Here is a 23,784-nt window from a genome sequence, read left to right as displayed (position 1 = left end):
CTTCTTTCTTGCTTTCAGCATCTGTGTATTGACACTTTTTTTCATACAATCAGCTCTTACACACATGTTGACGCAAACAGTGTTGGCCAGCAGATACTGTTCTATATCAGTATCTGATTCTTGTTTGTTTTGGGCTGCCTACTGCACAGCACTGTCGTTTTGTTGATAATATTAAAGAAACATAGGCCTTCTCCGTAAAACTTTTCTTAGAACCTGTTTAATTTTCCTTCAAAGCTGTACTATCTCAATCCCACAGCTGTGGTAAACATGTGTTCAATTACTGCACTAATGACTGATGCGACCGCCAGAACATGGACTAAACTAAACCCATGTCCTCATCATGTCCAAACCAACCCTCCAAACCCTTGGCCAGAGTAGAAGCCAGGAGATCGGGTCTGTTGCCCCAATCAGTGTTGCTCCAAAGGCCCTGCTCCCGGCATCAGGCTGGCACTTCAAAGCTGGCCTGCTTATAGAGCCATCATGGCAGGGGAACAAAGGCTGCATTATTGCTGCTGGCTAAACGTGCCGTCCAGATGTTCGAGATCCTGCCAGTGTTGACCTCCCGACTAGGGGAGGCGGGGGCCACTCTGGAGTCTAATATAACATCCAGCCAGCCTGATGTTAGGAAGGGGGAGGAGTGTGGGGCCCCAGAAGCTCCTAACGGAAAGCTTTACAGGAGCTGGGGCTATAACTGTGGCTGTGGCATGACTGGGGCTGGTTTGAATCCCTGGTGAGGGACAGACGTCTCAAACACCGTCTCCCTAGAGATTTTTGGATTGAGGGGGTGGAGGGGGTTAGCCTAAATTCTGAGCAAGTGTTCGGTTGTACGTACGGGTGTGATCGAGGCGAGCCTATGTTTTTCAGGTGGCCTAATATAAGTACAGGATATTTTCTGGCCAAACTTTACCAGTAGAATAATTTATGTAATTTCCTTGTAGTTACGTTAACTAAACTTTTTGTATTTTCTTAACTGTCTAGACATATTTATTTTATGCTAATTTCAAAGTTGCATAATTTGCATATGTCTACAAACATGTTTACAATGTCTATAAATGTTTTCCACTTACAAGGCAATGTGAAGTGTTTCACACACAGACACCCCATCCACACAAGCAGAACTCAGTTTGGTTTTAAATAGTGGCTTTAATCTGTCACTCATTTGTAAGAAACTTTATTGAAGACTGTATGTTTTGTCATTGTTGTCAGACAAATGTAATTTAGGACCTGGTCTGACCTGAGGAGATGCTGCTGCTAGCTCCTGTGGAGGAGGGAGGAGGCTTTTAGTGATTAGATTTCAGAGAACCACCACAAGACTCCTCTCTAACATTCCTTCCTCTTTCTTGTTTTGGTATTTAGTTGGGAGTGGGGCTTCTGTTTGTAAAAAAAAAGTGTAGCCTAATGCTTGTTCTATGTCATTCAATAGTACTTACCCTAGATTTAGCCTATTTAGCTTAGTTTTTTAATGATAGAATGTAATACAGTCCTTACGGTGTATTCCTTGTAATTCCTTCCAATATAAAAATAGTCAGCCCACAGAATCGCCAACAAAAAGCCTGCCACTATATAGACAGTATAACTGATGTAGTCCTTTAACTGTGAGTAGAATCTAAGGTGTAGTCATGTTAAACGCAGCCCTGAGATCAGAAGGCTGTGCACAGAACCATGGAGTTCCTTATCTCCACGTCACGGCCCATTGCATTCTCATCGGCCAGGAATCCACACTCTCTATGTTATTTGTTTCCTGGATGCCTGGCACTGACGTGGAGAGGTAGTGGAATTCCTTCCTATAGAGAAGATATCTGCACACACTTTAATACCTCTGCATTCCGGGATGCCTGGCACTGACGTGGAGAGGTAGTGGAATACCTCTGCATATTTATTGTGCTGATGTTTTTGATCAGAGACCTTTTTCAAGAACTCCTCCCTATAGCCACCCAATGCTCCTTCTTCTATGCACAACGTCCTCAACCACTGCGGTCCCACAACCCAGTCTACATACCAGGCTGTTTGGCATTATGGTATATAAGGCCAGAGGCCCTAGTACGACCAACTAACCAGGTCTGCTACGTGTGTGAGACATGAGAGTGTGAGGCCAGGGCAGCACTTGATGGTGAACTGGGGGGATTTAAATACATTGTTTCTTAGCCTACTCCAAGACACACACACACACACACAAACAAGAGTCCCAACCACCACCACAATAAAATAGTGTCTGGCTGTGGCTGGGCAACAGGGATCCATTTCACAAGAGACCTAGTCTGGTACCAATTATACTAGAGTGTATAAATGGTTAGTAATTACAACGTAGCCCCGCAACAGGAAGTGCATTTTGAATTAAAGTTCAATGTTGGAAATAGTTTGTAAGCACCAGAACCCCCTATCGCACAACCCTGTAAAAAAAAACTCATTATGTATTGTGGGGGTTGGGCTGTTTTACTTTTTGTAGTCAGGATAGAGTTGAAGTAAATGTGTCATTTAAATTATTTTTTTTATATATCACTACCTCTGGTGTTAGGTCACTGCTCTGCTCTCAGACCTTCAATGGCCTTCAACCTCTCTCCTTTGCCAAGACGTGATTAAATTGTTTCCCCCATAGTGAACAATGGCCTGTAAAGTACAAGGGGAACACAGGTCTAATCACAGAGAAAGCAGACGTGGACTGTTTTCCTGCGAGAAGATCTTTTGTCCTCAAAACAGTTCAGTGGTTCCCCAAGGGGTTTCTCCCAACTCCCTGAGTCAAGTTGTGCCTGATTCTTTGTTTTAGCCCCATGATGAATACCCATTTTGTTTCTCCTCAAACGGCCGTATGTTCTTCATGGAAATGTATGATATTCATACCAGTCCACTGCAGTACAGTTCAGCAGGAATACATAGTTGTAGACCTAAATAAATATGATAATTTAATCCATGACATGTAAGTGCATTCTCTTACGTCAAGTGCCGTCACTGATACTTGCTGCTTGTCCCTCAACTGACAGGAATCAGTGTAAACGGAATTAGAGGATGGGGATGTCCTTATCCTTCCTACCTATGGTCACGAAACCTAACCACACGAAACCTTACCCCAGCACAGCCATATATCCCATGGCTCAGAGCTGTACATGATCACTCTATATTGGATATTATCTCTGTGGCAGTGACCTGTTGTAGGGGTTGGGAACCTGGGCCCGTCCCTGGCCTGGTAAAGAGATGGCAGTGCCTGGCCCATGTCCCTGTGTGTGAGAGGACCCAGAGGGACATATGGTGGCTTGTTTACACTAGCATCAGTCAGTGGAAGTCCTAGCCCTCGTGCCAACTCTCTGGGCTCCTGTAGCCCCGGATCTCTGGGCTGGCAACAGCGGGAACAGCCATGGCAGCAGCCTGGGTCTCAGCGGACACACTGCTCACAGTACCTTGTACTCGCACACCTCACTGGGCAGACAGGAAGCCACCCCAGGGACCACCAGGCTGAACTCTGAAGCCATGCCACATTGAGACAAATGACTAATGCATCTTGGGTCTAGTGCTGTGGCGGTCACACAATTTTGTCAGCTGGTAATTGTCAAGCAAATAACTGTCAGTCTCATGGTAATTGACCGGTAATTAACACAAACACATTTAGCATCTCCTGGCTTCCAACAGCCTACAAGCCACTGAAGCAGACCTTTGGAACATCTACATTTTAAAAGTCTAATAAATCCATGTAATGTAACCTACACCTTCACAATAAATCCATGTAATATAGCCTACACCGTCACAATAAATCTATGTAATATAGCCTACACCTTCACAATAAATCTATGTAATATAGCCTACACCTTCACAATAAATCTATGTAATATAGCCTACACCTTCACAAAAAATCCATTATTTATTTTAGACAGGTCTAAAGAAGCATGATATGAAGAAAATGTAGTCTATTTCAGAAGAACAGAATTGCATGCTCTGATATTTGGTCCTGATCTGTGTAACGATATGCGCTGAGAGTCGAGAAGCAAGTACCTGGAGTGAGTGTTTTAATAAAATAAACAGAACATAATACAAAACAAGAAACTCTGACAGCACACAGACATAAAACAGAAAGAGAAACAATGACGCCTGGGGAAGGAACCAAAGGGAGTGACATATATAGGGAAGGTGATCAGGGAAGTGATGGAGTCCAGGTGAGACTGACGACGTGCAGGTGCGCGTAACGATGGTGACAGGTGTGAGCCATAACAATCAGCCTGGTGATCTAGAGCCCGGAGAGGGAGCACACGTGACAGTACCCCCTCCCCGACAGGCGGCTTCAGCCGCAGGACGCGGACAAAAATGCCGATCCCGGGGATCAGGAGCAGACTGGTCACTTCTGCTGAGGCGCGGGAAACCTGTCAGTCCAGCTGAGATGCGGGTGCGTGGCGACCTAGAGTGCCGGAGAGAGCATATGTGACGGTACCCAACTCCCCAGCGCATTCGGGCTCCAGCCGCAAGATGCCAACCAAAGGGACGATCCCGGGGATCAGGAGCGGACTGTCATTCCCACCGGAAAAAAACGACTCCCTGATGCTTCCCTTAGGTGACGCGTCATTCTGTAACAATATGCGCTGAGGTTCAGGAAGCAAGTTCAGGTAGTGAGTGTTTTAATAAAATAAATGGAACATAATACAAAACTAGAAACACAAACAGCACACAGACATGACACATAACAAGCAGCCTGGTAACCTAGAGGACAGAGAGGGAGCACACGTGACAATCTGGCTATGCAAAATGGCTGTGGGCTACACTAGTTAATTTAGCAGACAAGATTTGCTTAGAATTCTGTGGCATTATTTTATATTGTTTTGTAGTATGAAGAATACAATTGAACAAAGCGGAATAAAATAGAATGGATATTTTCTCCAAACGATTTGAGGGAGTGCGCACATGCAGCTTTTTTGTGTTAAGCGGTTAACAAAGAAAAATGTACTCCTACATGCTTAATTTAGAGTTATTAATGTAACGTTAGTTGTTCTACAAACGTTGGGCAATATGTTTGATTGTTAATACATCATACAGGCTGCATGATGCGACTAATGATGATTTGAAAAAAGTCGCTTGAAAGGCATGAGCTCTGTTTTATTTTTTTGCGCAGGCTGTACACACTTCATCAGTCTCTCATTCACAATTTGACAAGCACTTCATAATGCCTCGAATTTCACAGGGGCCTCCCCTTTGTGTGGCCATAATGCACCCTAAAAAAATCCATGCCTTTTGGGCCTGTGCCCTTCTTCCGGAGTGCTTCATTGTGCCCTTCTCCCTGCTGCACGCTCCATAGGACATCTCACTCACATGGTTCTCCATCACGTGATCGGGTCTTTCTCACAGGCTACAAGTGAAGACAGACACATCGGGGACGCAACTGCGCTCGTCCTTATCCCATTCCGAGGTGCATAATTGAAGATATTGGAAGAACTGTCCACATTTACTTTTCATCAGCCAACAAGATGAGTAGGCCTAACAAACAGAAAAAGCACTAGCCTGTGTCAATCTACAATCCCCATAGTGCAAAAGTTGACCTATTATATTCTGTGTGAGAAATAAATATTCCAAACATAGTCTGGTACAGTTGTGGGATGCAATAGATCCCAAATTAATACAACCACTAGCATCCCAAAAACCTTTTTACGCAATGTTGCTCACGCAACGTTTAGCTTTAAATGTTGATGAACTATTAGACTATTTCTTCACATTGTAAACACAGCAATGCGCACATTGCCATAGGCAATAAGCACGGATGTTCCATTAGCGGGAAAACACTATTATCAAAAGTGACCACAAATGCAATTATGCATGTAATGCTTTTATTCTAAAGGTACATTTTTATGGTGAAGATTATCTTTCCCAAACTTGAAACTCATGAGCTGCTTATATATGCCAGTTAGGCTCTACACACCCTGTAAAGTGGATTAATGTGCTTAATTTTAAGAAGTTATGTGGCCACTTTAGTTGTGATACAAACCTTATCAAAACATATAGGCCTATGGGCTAGACTATATGAGGTGTGCAACTATGATTTTAAAAAGTCACACAAAAAAAGGCATTGTTTCTTGCCTTATGCTGGGCATCATTCACAAGTCATAACATATAATTCACAAGTGATAGGCTAATATTGTCACCCATCAGACTATTCTTCATTTAATCTTGTCTTTACATATACTAAATAATATGTGTCAAATTTGTTTTGATTTAGAATGGACCATTATCATGCACCTGTCACAAAACAGGTGGGATAAAAATACATGTCCTCTATGCACTTAAATAGCAATTGGAGGACGCTTTTCCTGTGGTTAATTTCCATGCCAGCCAGGTAGGCTATACTCCTGTTGTAAAGATAAGCAATGTGCTTAATATTAAGAAAGATGAGAAATATAGTAGGCCTAGCCTATAGAAAGCTGAATGGCACCTCCTCTTTTTAATAGAGGCCGTCATGACTCGTGACCGCCGGTGTGGCTGTAATATGGTCACCGCAACAGCCTTACTTGGGTCATCTGCCTTTTGGTCTGTTTTGGTTTTACGTTACAGCAGTAAAGCATCTCTTTAGCTGTTCTTTGATCTAAAATGGAATCTGTTGGAATATACTGTAAGCCATGCTCTCACGGAATGCTCCTTGGCTCAGGGTTGTGAGCAGCTCTACAGCTCCTTTGCAGGGCAAAGGGGCAGATCTTGAGATAGACCTGTGCCCTGTGCCACTATGCTGGCTTGGCACCAACCACTATATTATCCTGTATCATTGTCAGTTATACAGTACTGTACTGGATTTGCTGTTGTATTTTCTCTGTTGTGTTATATGATTACTATATGCTAAGCTTATATGGATAATCTTATATGGATCACCAGTTTTGCGGCCTTATGTCATATAGTAGTACACGCCAATGTGTGTTACAACATGGTATTAAGACGCATTAGTCCCCTCACTGTGTAGACATAACCACTGGCTGTTTTCCTGGGGAGGGTTGGAACAAAACTGTCAACCAGCTTTATATATTATAGCCTGAACTTCTGGAGAGTTGAAAGGTTAGTTATATAACACACACACACACGCACGCACACACACACACACACACACACACACACACACACACACACACACACACACACACACACACACACACACACACACACACACACACACACACACACACACACACACACACACACACACACACCCCTCAGTGTAACCCAACCTCCCCTGAGGACCTATCTGTCATGTAATGAACTGAAAACTCATAATATTCATAATATTCACAATGTACATTTATTGATTGCTAAAGGCATACAAATACGATTATTTCTTGATACATTTGAAACCAGGTCTAGAAGCGGTCGAGCTTGTGAACGACTCTTGGCGGAATGTATTGCTTGACTGCCTTGAGGGTGATAAGCTCAATATCGTTCACAAACTGCAGCTCCCCAAGCAATTCGTTCTCAAGTTTGAGTTTGTTTTGGTTCTACAGAGCAGTGTCCATCATAACATTCAATAGTCAATTAATTGTGTTCCTTCTTGCGCCATGTGATCAGTTATCAGTTCTTAACATGTCTTTTTCTTCTCTATTTTCCTGCGCGCATATGACAGACGGTGGTTGGAGCACGTCTTTGGAGCCGCTAATCCAGAGGGGCGTGTATTAATCCTGCTGTAGGACTCATTGCAGCCAACTCGTCAAATGAACAAATAAAATGAATTAGTCACTCAGAAAAACGAATCATGACTCTCGAGTCGGTAAAAATAGTCATTCAAAATAATGAATCATTTGTGAACTGTACATCATCAGCACACAGTTCCTTCACGCTGTTTATTCTCTCAACATACTGTCAATTCATGCTGGGTAAGCATGGAGAGGCCAGAGATAGCCAGACTTCTAAATTGGGCTAAGTAACAGAAGTTGGGTTTTGGAGAAATGTCATCAGTGCATGCTCTGCTAGCAATACAGCAGATGAAGGCGCGACAAGAGCGCTGTGATCGGATAGATGTGGTTATGGACAGTAAGGAAGAAGGAGAAGAGCCAAGTGTAGTGGAAAGGTATGTGTTGGGTAAGACGTGCGCCAAGTACAAACAATATTCTGCTGCCTCTGATGGTCAAATATTTTACCTGACGAGTGTGAGGATGAATTACATATGGTGGCTGGTGTTGTGAAGATCTCCGAGTCCAAACCTCGCCCGATGGTCATGCAAGGATCATTTGGGCCCGGTAGGAATGACATTTTTGGAGAAAATGGATCCCTGACTTTTGTCTGATCCATATGTAGTCTTAGGCTGGGTAGAAAATAAGTTGGATACTATTACTTTTGTGACGGTAGCTCGAAGTGGATTTTATGGATTTATTCCATTCAAGGGGGAGCAGGCGCTTCGCGTCACATGACTAGGGACAAAACCTGTGAGTTGCTTTGCTCTCCAGAGTAGAGCGCCTTTGAAAGGAGTGATTGGGATATGTCAGTTCTCCAGTGAGAGCATCTGTACCGAACCCATTAAGCTGTTTCAGATGCCAAGCTTATGTTCATGTTGCAGCAGTGTTTAGGACAACGATTCTGAGATGTGAGAAGTGTACAGGAGAGCATGGGACAAAGGAATGTGTAGTATCAGTGGAAAAAACTGTGTGTCAATTGTGGGTGGGTGTGCCCATGTAGTTGGCGATCAGAAGTGTCCAGTTCGAGAGAGACAGGATGAGGCTGCCCAGGTCAGAGTAGGACAGAAGGTGTCGTATGCTGAGGCAGTGAAGAGAGTAGAGGATGATGGGTCAAAGGTGAGTAGTAGGCCTAAGCCAATACAGAGTGACACGAACCTGTGCTTCAGTAAGGTTGGCCTTCTAGCATTCATTGCCATGGTTATCAACTGTATCGCAGAAATGGAACGTAAATCACAGAAAATAGATGTTATGGTGGCAGCTGCAGAGAAGTACTTGGGTGTACGAGGTTTTACTGCAGAAGAGTTACAAGGTGTGTTGAATGAGAGTCCCGTCGTCCCAGGCCATTGGCCTGGTGTAGGATCAGTTAGGGTCAAAGTAGTGGAATGGGGTGGTGATTATATCATTTTTATTAAATAGTGGTATATACTGTAGGTGTAGGATTAGTTGGTGTTGCAATTTTTTTCCTTTTCCCTGTTTCTTTTTTATTTTGTATCACAAAATGTAACATGATTGAACACACACTACCGCACAGTAGGTGATGACATGCACAAACAAAATGTGTGAACTCCATGGTACCAGAGAAGAAGAATTAATTCACTCAGCATATTCTTCCAAAACAAGAATGAAGCTGCTTTCCACATTGTATCTAAATATGAATCCACATGTTTTCTCTATTATACTATTCATTTGTGTATCTTGCTCTCTGAAAAAAGCGAGTTAGTCTAAGGAAGCTGGCATATGCCTAAAATAATGCTAATCGATAATGCTAATGGTTAACTAGCTAGCTGGCTAGCTAAATGCCATTTAGCTAAATGCTCTCGCTAGGGCAAAACAAACTATAGCTCTAATACAGGTTGCTACCGGTGGTGGTATAGATCACCATGTTGTTTGTGCAACGGTGTGTTCTGAATTAGATAGAATATTCAAAAATCTTTGTCTCAATGCAACATTTATTCAAATGTGATTAGGTTCCCCTGGTAAACACTGACCAACACTTTGGTTCCTACCCTGTCCTAACTGCTATCTGGTTTTTGCATTTGTTGTCTTGCCAACCAACACGAACCATAGAAAATAGATATCTTCTTCAGGAGATGTGCTTCAAAAGTAAGTAAGATTCATATAGGCCCAATGTACAGATGTAGAATCTTAATTTGATCACTCTTTTATTGATTTGAATATTCCTCAACCCTGTAGTGTATTTGAGTTTGAAAAATGCTAAGTAAAAATGTAATTTGCACTTTAACATGTCAGACCTGATTTGCCCTAACATGATGTATCAATCCCCACAAAAATGTAAATTATTATAATCCACAAAATAATTCACATTTCCTGTTGCTGCAGGATTAGTGTCTTGCTGTAGCAAACTGGCTCAAATTAAGATCCTACATCTGTAGGCTATATCTTAATCAATTTAAAATCTATTTTTATTGTGCTCCTGAATTTTAAGTGGTACTCTTAACTAGTCTAAGTTAGCAGCACAAGTGTTACCAATGACATTTTTTCATTTAGAGCCCTGGCCATGTATGTTCTGTATTCCAATGTCAATTCACTTTTCAATCTCCCCTGGGGGAAAAAAAGTTCAACAAAATAGTGACAGAGTTATGTGTCAGTACAGAAAAATCTCCCAGAGTCCTCTTTGTGTGTGACTCGCAGCCCATTTCCCTGCATGCCTCTATCTGCACTCTGCTGCCATTTAAGGGCAATCTGGATGAAGGACAAAAGCACTTCCTAGCCAGCTGTAAATATGCCAGGAATAGAGAGATCATCAGCCAGGCAAGAGACAAAGGTGACACACACACAGAGACACACACATACACAGAGTGTTTGTTTGACATCCCCTTTGCCTGGCCCTAAAAAGAGAGATTGTTCTCTCAAAGCCCCTACCTAGTTCTATTAAGCTGAACTGGTTTTATCTTGCAGTGATATTTAGTGTTCTCAACCCACTGTTTTTAGCAAAGCACCATGTGAGAGGTAGAGTGTGTGCGTGTATGTGTGTGTGTGTGTGTGTGTGTGTGTGTGTGTGTGTGTGTGTGTGTGTGTGTGTGTGTGTGTGTGTGTGTGTGTGTGTGTGTGTGTGTGTGTGTGTGTGTGTGTGTGTGTGTGTGTGTGTGTGTGTGCGTGCGTGCGTGCGTATAAAGCACAGCAGCATGCCGAGGCTGGTCTAAATTACATTACACGAAGAGAATCCACTGGGGTGGGGGAGGTGTGAAGGGGGGTTAAGTGACCAGCAGGAGGATAGAGCAGTGCAGTGCAGTGTGAAGGTCAGCCCTCTAGGGGGCATCACAGCTCTGGACAGTAGCCATACATCCACTCTCCATAGACTCTCCTTGAAGAGGACTGCAATGCAGATAGTTTTTCCTTTGAAATGTTCCTAATTTGATCTGATTTCGCAATTCCATATTGACTTTTTATCCTTGGTCCGTTGTGGAGACAGGATGGAATATAGAATGTGTCAGACTGCATGGACTAAGGCCACTGGTCATGGTTTTTCCCACTCGCTTATCATTTGACACCAGGCTGAGTGTCTACTACAGTCACAAAAGCAGTCTTGTTCATTTTGTCTGGAATGAACTTGACTGGGAGATGAATGCGGTTCAAAATGAATGTCTTTACCACATACTTCATAGGATTACTACCGTGAAGCTACAGGTAATTGGCAAAATAAAGTAAACACATTTGAGTAAATTAAGGAATACAATGTATATTGAAATCAGGTGCTTCCACACAGGTGTGGTTCCAGAGTTAATTAAGCAATTAACATCCCATCATGCTTTGGGTTATGTATAAACATGGCCAGTTGCCCAATATTTTGCCTACCATGGCTAGAAGAAGAGATCTGTGACATAGAAACAGAGGTCTTAAAGGAGCATAGGTGGTTTAAAGTGTGTGTGTGTGTGTGTGTGTGTTTGTGTCTCAGTCACCAGATCTCAACTTATGAGAGATTCTGGAGCGGCACCCGAGACAGCGTTTTCCACCACCATCAACAAAACACCAAATGATAGAATTTATTGTGGAAGAATGGTGTCGCATCCCTCCAATAGAGTTCCAGACACTTCTAGAATCTGTGCCAAGGCGCATTCAAGCTGTTCAATAAGCTTGTGGTGGCCCAACACCCTATTAAGATGACTTTATGTTTGTTTCCTTTATTTTGGCAGTTACCTGTATTGTGAAACTCATATAGTAAACAACACACAGAGCATTATACAGAAAACAAACCAAAAATAGCTTCTCAGCAAATGTTCCTCCTCATATCAAGCCAGACACACAAACATACAAAGTTGCCACATCTGCAGCAAAATACGAGACCCTCAACGCCGAGACATCAAAAGAAAGTCCTTGTTCCCCTCCTTCTCCCTCTCTCCCTCCTTCCTCTGTTGCAGTCTCTCATCCTGCCCTCCCCTCTCCATTTCATATTTCACTCACTTTTCCTGCTCTCCCTCTCTCCTTTTCACTGACACCATCTTCCGGCTTTCTCCTCACCGTTGTTTCCTCCTTCATCTCTGTACAATAGCAGGAACTTGGCTCAGACCATCAGTACTGGCAGGCTCTTTCTGTCCAACCCCCCTAAAGACATGCATCTATTCACAGAGCTCGGATGAAAACAACAATTTCATGTCCAGCTGGTCCTACTATGCCTGGCTGGACGGTTCTACCATTCCCCAACTATTTGAGCCATCCTCCTTTTCCACAACAGCCGCTAAAAATAGTGGCACATATTTTCAGGCTTATTGTTTTAAGGCCATGATGAATCTCCCATTGCTACTACCTGTCTCGTCACAGACTACACTGACAACAACTTCTACCTCTAGTGAAGAAATAGGTTTACACAATTTAAAAGATCCATCCCAGTGGGGTGAAAACTGGTTGAAATGGCATTATTTGGTCCAGTTTTGTGCAGTTCTGGGAAAGAGTTAAACTACGTTGTCCTCTTAAATGTGCTGCTTCCTGACCAGGTCCTTCCTGGTTTGTTCTGTGCTCTTCCTCCTTAGGGAGTTTGTGGCTAGAGGTGCTGCAGCTGGAGCCACCCTGCACTGCTGGAGCTTCCAGGAATGACGGGGCCAACCCATCGCAGCCGGCCCCCTCGCAGCACCTGACCTGACTCACCTGACCCATCATGGAGCTCAAGGTCTGGGTCGATGGGGTCCAGAGGGTTGTTTGTGGGGTCACAGAGGCAACCACCTGCCAGGAAGTGGTCATTGCTCTTGCTCAAGCCATAGGTGAGTGACCTCTGAACTATGCCTCTTAAAGACATATTCCATAGGATTGAAAACGACCTCGTTATTTTTTTAAACCTCCCATTTTGGACTTGACGTGTCATTGTACGGCTCATACATGCATAATAAATGATCTACAGTCCTCTGCCAGTGAAAAGGGGCACAGAATCCTTACATTCTAACCTGCCACCATTTAGTGCATCAGATCTACGTGCTCGTTCCTGTCATGTAGGGAATGCGTGCACTGAAGCAAGTGGGATTAGTGGCTGCTTGCACTTACTATTAGTTATTGTGATAACAGTGACAATACACTGAATAAATCGATCAAATTCATGCGTCAGAAGTTAGAGAGCATCCAAAAGTAGAAGTTAGATCTTTTCGACCTCGGTAGTAGTTGCATTTCTCTCTTTCAATACATTCAGAAAAAGTTGTGAGCTAAAAATTTAATTTTAGCCACACAAATGTTTGTCATTTTTATTTTTTTATTTTGTAAATAACATCGCCAAAGTTGAGGATCGGTAGGATGGTCAGTTTTACAAGGTTAATTTTGGCAGCATGAGTGAAGGATGCTTTGTAGCGAAATAGGAAGCCAATTCTAGATTTAACTTTGGATTGGAGATGTTTGAGGTGAGTCTGGAAGGAGAGTTTACAGTCTAACCAGACACCTAGGTATTTGTAGTTGTCCACATATTCTAAGTCAGAACCGTCCAGAGTAGTGATTTCGGATGGGCGGGTAGGTGCAGGCAGCGATCAGTTGAAGTTTAATTTTACTTGTATTTAAGAGCAGTTGGAGGCCACAGAAGGAGAGTTGTATGGCATTGAAGCTCGTCTGGAGGGTTGTTAACACAGTGTCCAAAGAAGGGCCAGAAGTATACAGAATGGTGTCGTCTGCGTAGAGGTGGATCAAAGACTCACCAGCAGCAAGAGCAAACTCATTGATGTATACAGAGAAGAGAGTCGGGCCAAGAATTGAACCCTGTGGCACCCCCATAGAGACTGCCAGAGGCCAGGACAACAGGCCCTTCGATTTGACACACTGAACTCTATCAGAGAAGTAGTTGGTGAACCAGGCGAGGCAATCATTTGAGAAACCAAGGCTATCGAGTCTGCCGATGAGGATGTGGTGATTGACAGAGTCGAAAGCCTTGGCCAGGTCTATGAATACGGCTGCACAGTATTGTTTCTTATCGATGGTGGTTAAGATATCGTTTAGGACCAGATTGCATAACGGGAAGGTGCAGTGAGATTCGAAATGGTCGGTAATCTGTTTGTTGACTTGGCTTTCGAAGACCTTAGAAAGGCAGGGTAGGATAGATATAGGTTTGTAGCAGTTTGGGTCAAGAGTGTCCCCCCCCTTTGAAGAGGGGGATGACCGCAGCTGCTTTCCCATCTTTGGGAATCTCAGACGACACGAAAGAGAGGTTGAACAGGCTAGTAATAGGGGTTGCAACAATTTCGGCAGATAATTTTAGAAAGAAAGGGTCCAGATTGTCTAGCCCGGCTGATTTGTAGGGGTCCAGATTTTGCAGCTCTTTCAGAACATCAGCTGACTGGATTTGGGAGAAGGAAAAATGGGGAAGGCTTGCGCGAGTTGCTGTGGAGGGTGCAGTGCTGTTGACCGGGGTAGGGGTAGCCAGGTGGAAAGCATGGCCAGCCGTAGAGAAATGCTTATTGAAATTCTCAATTATAGTGGATGTATAGGTGGTGACAGAGTTTCCTATCCTCAGTGCAGTGGGCAGCTGGGGAGGAAGTGTTCTTATTCTCCATGGACTTTATAGTGTCCCAGAACTTTTTTGAGTTTGTGTTGCAGGAAGCAAATTTCTGCCTGAAAAGCTAGCCTTGGCTTTTCTAACTGTCTATATTGGTTTCTAGCATCCCTGAAAAGTTGCATATCACAGGGGCTGTTCGATGCTAATGCAGAACGCCATAGGATGTTTTTGTGTTGGTTAAGGGCAGTCAGGTCTGGACAGAACCAATGGCTATATCTCTTCCTGGTTCTAAATGTCTTGAATGGGGCATGCTTATTTGGTCCTTCTTTTTTTTTTTTATATGGTCCTTCTGTAGCTCAGTTGGTAGAGCATGGCGCTTGTAACGCCAGGGTAGTGGGTTCGATTCCCGGGACCACCCATACGTAGAATGTATGCACACATGACTGTAAGTCGCTTTGGATAAAAGCGTCTGCTAAATGGCATATATTATTATTATTATATTATTTAAGATGGTGAGGGAGGCATTTAAAAAAAATAACCAGGCATCCTCTACTGACGGGATGAGGTCAATATCCTTCCAGGTCGAATAGAAAGGCCTACTCGCTGAAATGTTTCAGGGAGCGTTTGACAGTGATGAGTGGAGGTCGTTTGACTGCTGACCCATTACGGATGCAGGCAATGAGGCAGTGATCGCTGAGATTACGGATGAAAACAGCAGAGGTGTATTTAGAGTAGATGTCGACCGATTATGATTTTTCAATACCGATACCGATTATTGGAGGACCAAAAAAGCCGATACCGATTAATTAACAGGCAGTCTCCTTGTGGAGTGCAACGAGAGACAGGCAGGTCGTTATTGCGTTGGACAAGTTAACTGTAAGGTTGCAAGATTGAATCCCCCGAGCTGACAAGGTGAAAATATGTCTTTCTGCCCCTGAACGAGGTAGTTAAGCCACCGTTCCTAGGCCGTCATTGAAAATAAGAGTTTTGAATCCCACTCCTCTTCCCCCACTCGAGGGCACACTGACTGCACTTGTCCTGCAGGCAGTGGCTACCGGCCAGGGCAATAAATGAAGGGCGTACCGGGACGATAAAGCATATGTCTGGGATGGTTTAAAACAGACTCTGGAGCAGTTCTGGGATGATAGATCCTAAATCACTGTACATCATTTCATTTTTTTTAAAGCAATGAGGCTGATGCACCAGATCAGAAGGCTTACCTTAAAATGTTGATAAACTATTATTTCTTCACATTATAAGAGCAGCAATGTGCACACGGCAGTAGGCTAACACAGAACCCAAACCGGCTGCGCACGTGGGCCATTGTGCATAAATGTATTTTGTCCCCCCACATCAAACGCGATCACAACACGCAGGTTAAAATATCAAAACAAACTCTGAACCAATTACATTAATTTGGGGACAGGTCGAAAAGCATTAAACATTTATGGTAATTTAGCTAGCTAACTTGCACTTGCTAGCTAATTTGTCCTTTTTAGATTGTCCTGGGATATAAACATTGAGTTGTTATTTTACCTGAAATGCACAAGGTCCTCTACTCAGACAATTAATCTTTCAGTCACCCACATGGGTATAACCAATGAGGAAATGGCACCTGGATACCTGCTTCTATAAACCAATGAGGAGATGGAAGAGGCAGGACTTGCAGCGTGACCTGCGTCAGAAATAGAACTGACTTCTATTTTAGCCCTTGGCAACGCAGATGCTAAAACGCAGACACAGTGTGGGTGCAATTATTGAATAATATAGATTTCTGAATGTATTTTTGCAACATGCGATGCGAGCGGTGTAGTCAGTCTGTAAGTGCGAACATTCCAAAATGCAATTAGTGGGAACACATGTGACAGAGATGAAATATATACATTTTTTATGATGTTTTCTTGCTGTAGCCATTACGCGTATCACCTCGGTTTAAATATATTTATTTACATTTATGTACAAAATAGATTTATTTAGTTGGGATGGTTCATCTTTAATTTGGTATGTTTGAAATTACACTTCGGGACGATTCTGGGACGGTGATGAAAAAAGTTAGTCTCAGGTCCTTCTACCGGTGCCAAAAGGTAAACCTTTTAAATTGCATGTGTCATCTCATGGGGAATGCTTCAATTTGACTGTTTGTTGGTTTGTTAGTAGGCCTATGAGGCAGTTGTAAGCAGCAGAAGAAACTCCAATCACAGGTCACTAGTTAGATTGTTTCAACATAGCTAACTATCTAGCAAACTAACTAGCTGATTTACATCATCTACATCCACTATGATCAACTGATAGCCCACCCCTCTTTGCCTTCTCTTTGAGCTGTAGGCTGTAAACTTGCAGGGATGAGTGTGATTTGACAGAAAATAAATGCTAAAAAATATATGTTGAAATTTGTCTACAGGCACATTAGATAATTAGCTATGAATGTAAGAATTTTAAGTCAACAGATATTTTTTTGTGTGTGTTTTTTGGCAGGATCAGGTGCCCTTCTTTAGGTCTGTGCACGGCCCTGCCGATCAGAAACACTGTGCTGACAACCTTTAGCTTCTAAATGGTGTCACTGGTGAATTGTGGAATATAGTGCACAATAGGCTATAAGGTTTTTACCAGGCGTCCGTCCATTCATTTGTCCCGTTCGCCAATCACAGCAGAACACACATATTGATGCACTCAAGAAATACATACTGAAGCAAACTTTCACCCACTTTTTAGACAATTAAATATTTGCCCTAACTTTATGTTGCGCCAACCAACCATCCATCCAAATGAAATAATTCCACCTTTTATCCTTATAAACATTTACATAGGTATTCCATGATATGGGGTAATAATACAACACTGCAGTTGAACTGCCAGCGATCATCATTCATCACGTATGCAAATATAATATAATCCATTCACGACTTTCAAGGAGTAGGACATTTGATGCAACTTTTCCATTGTATGAAATTACATTTCACATTTGCTTGCTCATTTTCCATACTAGTCTGATGAGACAATCCACGCAACTACTGGAATTTGGGAACTGGCCTGCAACAACCAAACGTGATGGACAAGGTTGATTGGCAGGTGGAATGATGTCCAATGAGGTTGCATGGTTAAAGTGGAAGGCGGGATCAGGTCGGTCCAGTATAATCCAATGAGGTTGTGGGATGTACACCACAGTCTTTTTTTTTACAGTCTTCGGGCACATGCTACAGAGGCTCGAGAAGAATTATGTGACGTTGTACACAATTGTGCACAATTTTCAGAGACCTGCTTTGGTTTGTGAGCTCTAATTTCAAAACTACTGGCTGAAATTATTCAAAACTTCTGGAAAATCCCTTTAACAAAGGCTTTAGGATGTTTGTTTTATGTGTGTTGGCTACTAATATTTAAAATATTAGCATTTATGAATGTAGGCCTATACGTTGTTTTCTGCAAGTGCATTCCCCTTCGTTATGGATGATATTGAATAATAGAAGGATAGTATAATGTACCTCTAACCTAACCTACAGTATTTACCTGTGAGACTTTGGTACGGTAGGCTACTTACTGTCTGTCACCAAGCCATAGTTGATTGACTGCGTACCAATATGGCCCAGTGTTACATAGTAGTACTCAAGTATAGTGACAGTGAAGAGGATATACTGATTCTCTGTTGTAATGTATTGCACCGCTTGTATAAGAAATGGTGGTTAATTAAACTCCAATTTGAATCAGGAGCTGTCTTACAATTCGGCTTACTGCTGAAAACTAATATTTGTTCCTCTCCTCCAGCCTACACCTCAATCTGGTGCTGTAGTGAGAGATAGAGAGGGTCTTAGTCAGAAACCCCCTCCATCCATCCCTCCATCCCCCTCTCTCTCAGTGAGAGGAGAGGAATGGAGCAGACTGTATTGACATCACTTCCCATTAAGCGTGGGGCAGGCGAGAGGAGGGAAAGTCTGAGTCATCTCTCCATCTCTCGCAGGCAGGGGGAAGCAAAAGCACTGACGAAGCCCCCTCTCCTCCCTCCTGCTACTTTCCATATAGAAATTCCTATACACAGTACAAATGTCTAATGACAAGATTAATGTTAGATTTTTAGGGTTTATCTCTAGTTGGGACCAGCACTGGAAAGAGACTGTGTACATCAAGAGGTTTGCCTCAGTCTCTTTGACCTTGTTTCTTGTGTGAAAATTGGAAATAAAAAATAAAATGTCCCACTAAAATAAAATTTCCACTAAAGCAAATATCATATTACCTAAAAAAAACTAACAGGGTTATTAACTCTGTTAATAGATAGATGTTAAATTATTCAAGGCTCTTATACATTCGCTTTTCGCTTTTTAATAGCTGACGATGCACTGATACTTATCCTATTGATTCTCGTAAAATATGATTACAAAGAGAGCTATTATTCATATCAACTGATTTGTTAGTTAGTTTGTCAAAGTATATATGCTGAGAAGACATACACATACAGAAAACTATGCACAAAGCATACACTAAAACATACACAAAGGCTGACATAACTGAACTTGTCCTATCTGTTTTTCCCAGGCCGAACTGGGCGCTATACACTGGTGGAGAAATGGCGGGACACAGAGCGCCACCTGGCCCCCCATGAGAGCCCAGTGGCATCCCTCAACACCTGGGGCCAGTATGCCGGTGACGTCCAGCTGATCCTGCACCGCACGGGCCCCTCCCTGACCGAACGGCCCCCCTCCGAGGGTCCCTTGCTCCGGGGTCCGGAACGCGGCCCACACCGGCAGAGCCTCCCCCCGCTCGCCAAGCTCCGCCATCCCAGTGAGCACGCCCTCCATCGCCGCGAGCCGCGCCGCAAGTCCCTCACCTTCACCGGCGGGCCCCGGGGCCTCCGGGACATCCTGAGTGGAGGCCGGGTGGGGGAGGTGAGAGAGTTCGAGGCCAAACGACGTCTCCTATTCCAGGGGAATGGTGGTAACCAGAACCACCACCACCATGCAGCAGTGGCAGCCACAGCGGTAGCCCCAGGAGGAGCAGTGTCCCCCGGCATGTGGGCCTGCCGCATGGAGGACCTGGTCAGACTGGTGGGGCTCCAGAGAGAGACTCTGGCCGTGCTGGAGAAGAGGCTAGAGGCCTACGAGGCTGAACTGCAGACCTGGGGGGGACGAAGGGGAGAGGAGGCTAGAGGAGCAGGGGGGCTGATGGAGGAGATAGTGAGGCTGGAGAGACGACTGAGGAAGAACGAGGTGGAGATGGAGGAAGAGGAGTTCTGGGCCAGCGAGCTGCAGATTGAGCTGGAGAGTGAGAGGCAGCTGGAGGACAGGCTTGAGGAGCTGAGAGGGCGTCTTCAGTGTGCTCAGGTCGAGCTGGGGGACAGGATGGCTCTGGTACAGGTGGGTGGGACACACTTCGGATTTATGACCCATGGGCATTAATTAGACACGGTATGATCAAATGGCAAGGACACTATTATAGGGCCCCTAAATGTTACGATTTCTGTTGTATATTGTGTAAGGGGCTATGTGCTCTCAAGGAAAATAATGCATGATGCGAAAGGTGTGTGCCATGACCAGGGCCAGTCCTTGGAGACCAAAAAATGTTGCCCCCGCAAAACTAGAATAGTCCCAGTGAGCAAAATGACGTTTAAAAGACGTATTTTCCAGACGTTGAAATTGTTGGATTTAATTTCTGAATGAAAGGTGGAAAGGTATATTCCGTATGTTTGAAATACATATTTTCCAGGATGTTGAAAAGGCATCTTTTCCGGACTGTAAAAAAACATGTATTTTCTGGACATGGATATCAAGGTTCATTTTCTGTTCTGAATGAAAGTTGAAAATAAGTCATTTCTAGACGTCTATGTTTGGGCCAAATCAAAGCTGGTCCAGACCAGGCAAAATCTAAACCAAACGTAGACGTCTATGATTGGTCTGGACTGGACTAAAAACCAAAGTCCGTGCCGGTCTGGAACTGCACCAAAAAAAAGATGTCCAAAAGGCATCAGTCCGTGCTTACTGAGGTGTAGCCTACAGTGTTGCCTGAAACTGAATTTTAGGTATGCCCATCTATCTATGTGGGAAGCCTACCGGTTGTAAAACACCAAACGTTCGGACAGGACCATAACAAGACGTCCAAAAGACGTCGGTTCGTGATTACTGGGGCGTAGCCTAAAATGTCGGACCGCAATAGAATGTTATGAATGTCCATCAATGTGGTAGGCCCACCGTTTGTAAAACAGGCATTCGCTTTATTAGTCCTGATTCCTGTGACTAATCAATTTGGCTATTTAAGCTCTGAATATCAGATACCCAGTTATCCCTCGCCTATTTGCAATGTATTTACACAGCAGGAAATGCAGTATTTTCTGCATATTTTCTGGGAAAAAGTATTTTCTTTGTCACTATGATAAGATTATCAAAATTTGACGGACACAAACTTGAAACCACTGATCATGAAAATGTGGTGGAACTCCTGGACTAAAGTTGTGTTTGTCCATTAGATATTATGCATTTTACGTTGACCTTGTGCTGTTTTTAGGATTTATAGTTTTGTTAACATGACAGTGTTTTTTTATTTTTTTTATTGAGCGCCATCTCATTACATCCATTTTATCTCCAGCCTGTAGGCTACAGAAAAGGCCACATAGTCTTTCTACCATATAGCCTATATCTGCTGCTTGAACGTTGGTGCAGCGCTGCAGAGATGCGTCTCTCCAACAGCACCATGGAGAGGCACGCTGGGAATGGACAAGTAAAATCATTTCGCCCCCTGCCTTTGACAAAGTGGTCACTGCTTATCAAAGGGCGGTATCAGTGCTCACCTAAAAAACCCATATGCCACTGGTTGAAAGAAGTTGTCATTGTTTTTGGGCAGAATTGTGTGAGGTTTTATGTATTGTTGGAGTTCCGTCTTTGTCTGTTTTGCTCAGAACATGCCGCCCTTGTCAATTTGCCGCCACCTTATCATGCCTACTGAGCGGGCCGGCCGTGGTCACGAAGCATAGCGGAGTGGCACTAACCTTTTGCAGAGTGCCATTATATTCCAGAGAAAACATACAGCACCAAGTTGATTATCCCGCTTACACCACGGCTATAATTTAACACATTACTGAGTTAATTTACCTGTAGAAATGTGTTGAACATCCACAAGTTGCTAGAAAGTTTACTGGATAGCCAAACAGATTTGCTAGCTAAGCAAACCATCAGTCCTCCTAAATATTAGCTAGCTATAAAAATCGAATTCAACAATGCCAATAATGTTCTCAATTCGACTATTGATAGCAGTTGGTTATTGTCGTGTTTTATAGCGAAATAATGCACACTCTAGAATGCTCTTCAAGGAAATCAGAAATTAGTATTTAACAATTCCGGCATAGTATAATTAAGCAATAAGGCACAAGAGGTAGTGATGTATTATGAATACGGTCACAGGTAAATGTTGTTTTTCGGCCTGACATATTTAAAATAACAAGGAATTACATATTTTCATTAAAATGTTATGTTGATAAGTCAATTCATACAATTTTATTCTTCCACCATCTGGTTATCTGGTTGTTTGTTGCTACAGACCAAAATAAGTTACTAGCTATGCAAAATAACTGGTTGTCTGTCTGTTCTAAACAAAATGACTGCTATGCATGCTCGACAGTTAACATTCTGGTCACATGCTAGCTAGCTAGCCAACTTTCAGCTTATTTTCTATTGATGCGTGATTTCAACTGGCTCAGAAAAAGTTGTCTCGTTTCGTCTGTGCACCATTCACTCTATTTATTATACTACAGAGAAGGAAATTAAAAAGTGAAACATTGTTTCCGAGGTCAAACAGACAGCGAAGCTTATATTAACGCCCGCTGTACCAAACTAAATGCTAGGCTGGAAGCAAGGGGAAATAATGTGCAAGTTGGGATAAATAAATAAAGAGATGACTCAGACATGATATTCTTTATGGAGGCGCAGTGATTCAGATGGAACTTAGGTGTGTCTCTGTGACAGCCAATACAGCACGGCTTGGAATGCTGTTCATCCAATCAGTTTTATAAATTGTTATAATCACATAACATTAAAAGTGTGCCGGCACCTTGCAGCATCATTTGAAAGACAGATAATGCATATCCTCTCTCTGAATTTCTTGCTGTGCCTTTCTAAGCACTTCCATCTAAATCAGGGTATCCCTTACTCGGTCCTGGGGCCCCACCCAGGTTATGTTTTTTGCCCTACCACGACACAGTTGATGCAAATAATCAAAGGTTGATGATGAGTTGGTTATTTGAGTCAGCTGTGTAGTGCTAGGGCAAAAAAAAACTAAATGTACACCCAAGGGGGGCCCCAGGACCATGTTTGGGAAACCCTGGTCTATATAACAGACTACTAGCAAAACCGATGATGTAGCTCGGGTGCTGGGAAGCATATGTTCCCCTAACCATCTCCTACTCCTATTGGTCTAAAACTCAAACCTGTCTGTGTGTCAGGGTGTAGAGGCCGGTCTGGAGGAGGAGCGTCTGCAGAGGGAGAGACAGGAGACTCAAAGGGTGAGCGAGGTGGAGGCCAAGGCGCAGGTACTCAGAGCCCGCACGGAGCTCAAGGCCCAGGACAGACAGTCTGTCCAGCTGGAGAGCAGCTGCAGAGCCGTGGACAGGTCCCTCGGCCTGAGTGGCAAGAGACTGCAGGTCAGACACATGTATTAACATACACACACACGATGATGTATGAGCATACACATGACAAAATGCATGTAGAAACACATATAGTGCTTCTACATACACAGTATACAGTACCTACCAGAAGCATCCCAGAAGCAAAGCCACTGCAGGGCAATCAAAGCCTGGGTGTTTTTTTTTCTCAAATCAACTTAACCGCAAAGTGTATTTACATCAAATTATGATTTTTTTTAAAATCTAATCGTCAAGAGCAGCTGCCAAAAAATAACTTGATTCAGCAAGCATAAACCTGGCCTACCAAGGCAGGGATAAAAACATGAAATCATAGCAGGTACGAATACAGTCGCTCACTTAGAATCAAACACATATAAAGCCTGGCTTACCAAGACAGGCATGAAAACATTAGTCTAAGTCATAAATAAACAGTATTCAGGCTTACCTTTCTTGTGTTTCACGTTTTACAGCAGAAGATATAGACGTTCCCTTTCAAAGGCATGCAGTAAGCATGCAAGATCTGATTCATGTTTTGATATGTCATGTAGTGGAGAAGAGTCTCTCAACACTACATGAAGTCATAGGAAAGGTGATAATGGCCCTTACAGGAACTTAGTAGTACTACTTATTTATCTGAGAGTGAG

At 43.3% G+C, this 23,784-nt stretch overlaps 1 protein-coding gene across 3 annotated transcripts in view; it reads left to right on the top strand.

Annotated features, from left to right (window-relative positions):
- The window catches only part of LOC118401105 (ras association domain-containing protein 8-like), a 36,540-nt gene that overhangs the window by 955 nt on the left and 11,801 nt on the right, over positions 1-23,784 (top strand). Inside the window, exons 2-4 of one of the 3 annotated variants that reach the window (XM_035798341.2) lie at positions 12,608-12,835; positions 19,066-19,883; positions 22,958-23,155. In XM_035798341.2, the coding sequence (XP_035654234.1) occupies positions 12,733-12,835; positions 19,066-19,883; positions 22,958-23,155 (1,119 nt within the window). In that variant the 5' untranslated portion in view covers positions 12,608-12,732. Of the gene's footprint in view, positions 1-12,571; positions 12,836-19,065; positions 19,884-22,957; positions 23,156-23,784 lie in introns of all 3 variants that reach the window. The other 2 variants (XM_035798342.2, XM_035798343.2) reach the window with 2 other exon arrangements.

The sequence above is a fragment of the Oncorhynchus keta genome, chromosome 22, assembly GCF_023373465.1.
Source record: "Oncorhynchus keta strain PuntledgeMale-10-30-2019 chromosome 22, Oket_V2, whole genome shotgun sequence".
Classification (NCBI taxonomy): domain Eukaryota; kingdom Metazoa; phylum Chordata; class Actinopteri; order Salmoniformes; family Salmonidae; genus Oncorhynchus; species Oncorhynchus keta.
The sequence above is the reverse complement of the archived record's forward strand: the minus strand, read 5'-3'. Positions and strand labels throughout refer to the sequence as shown.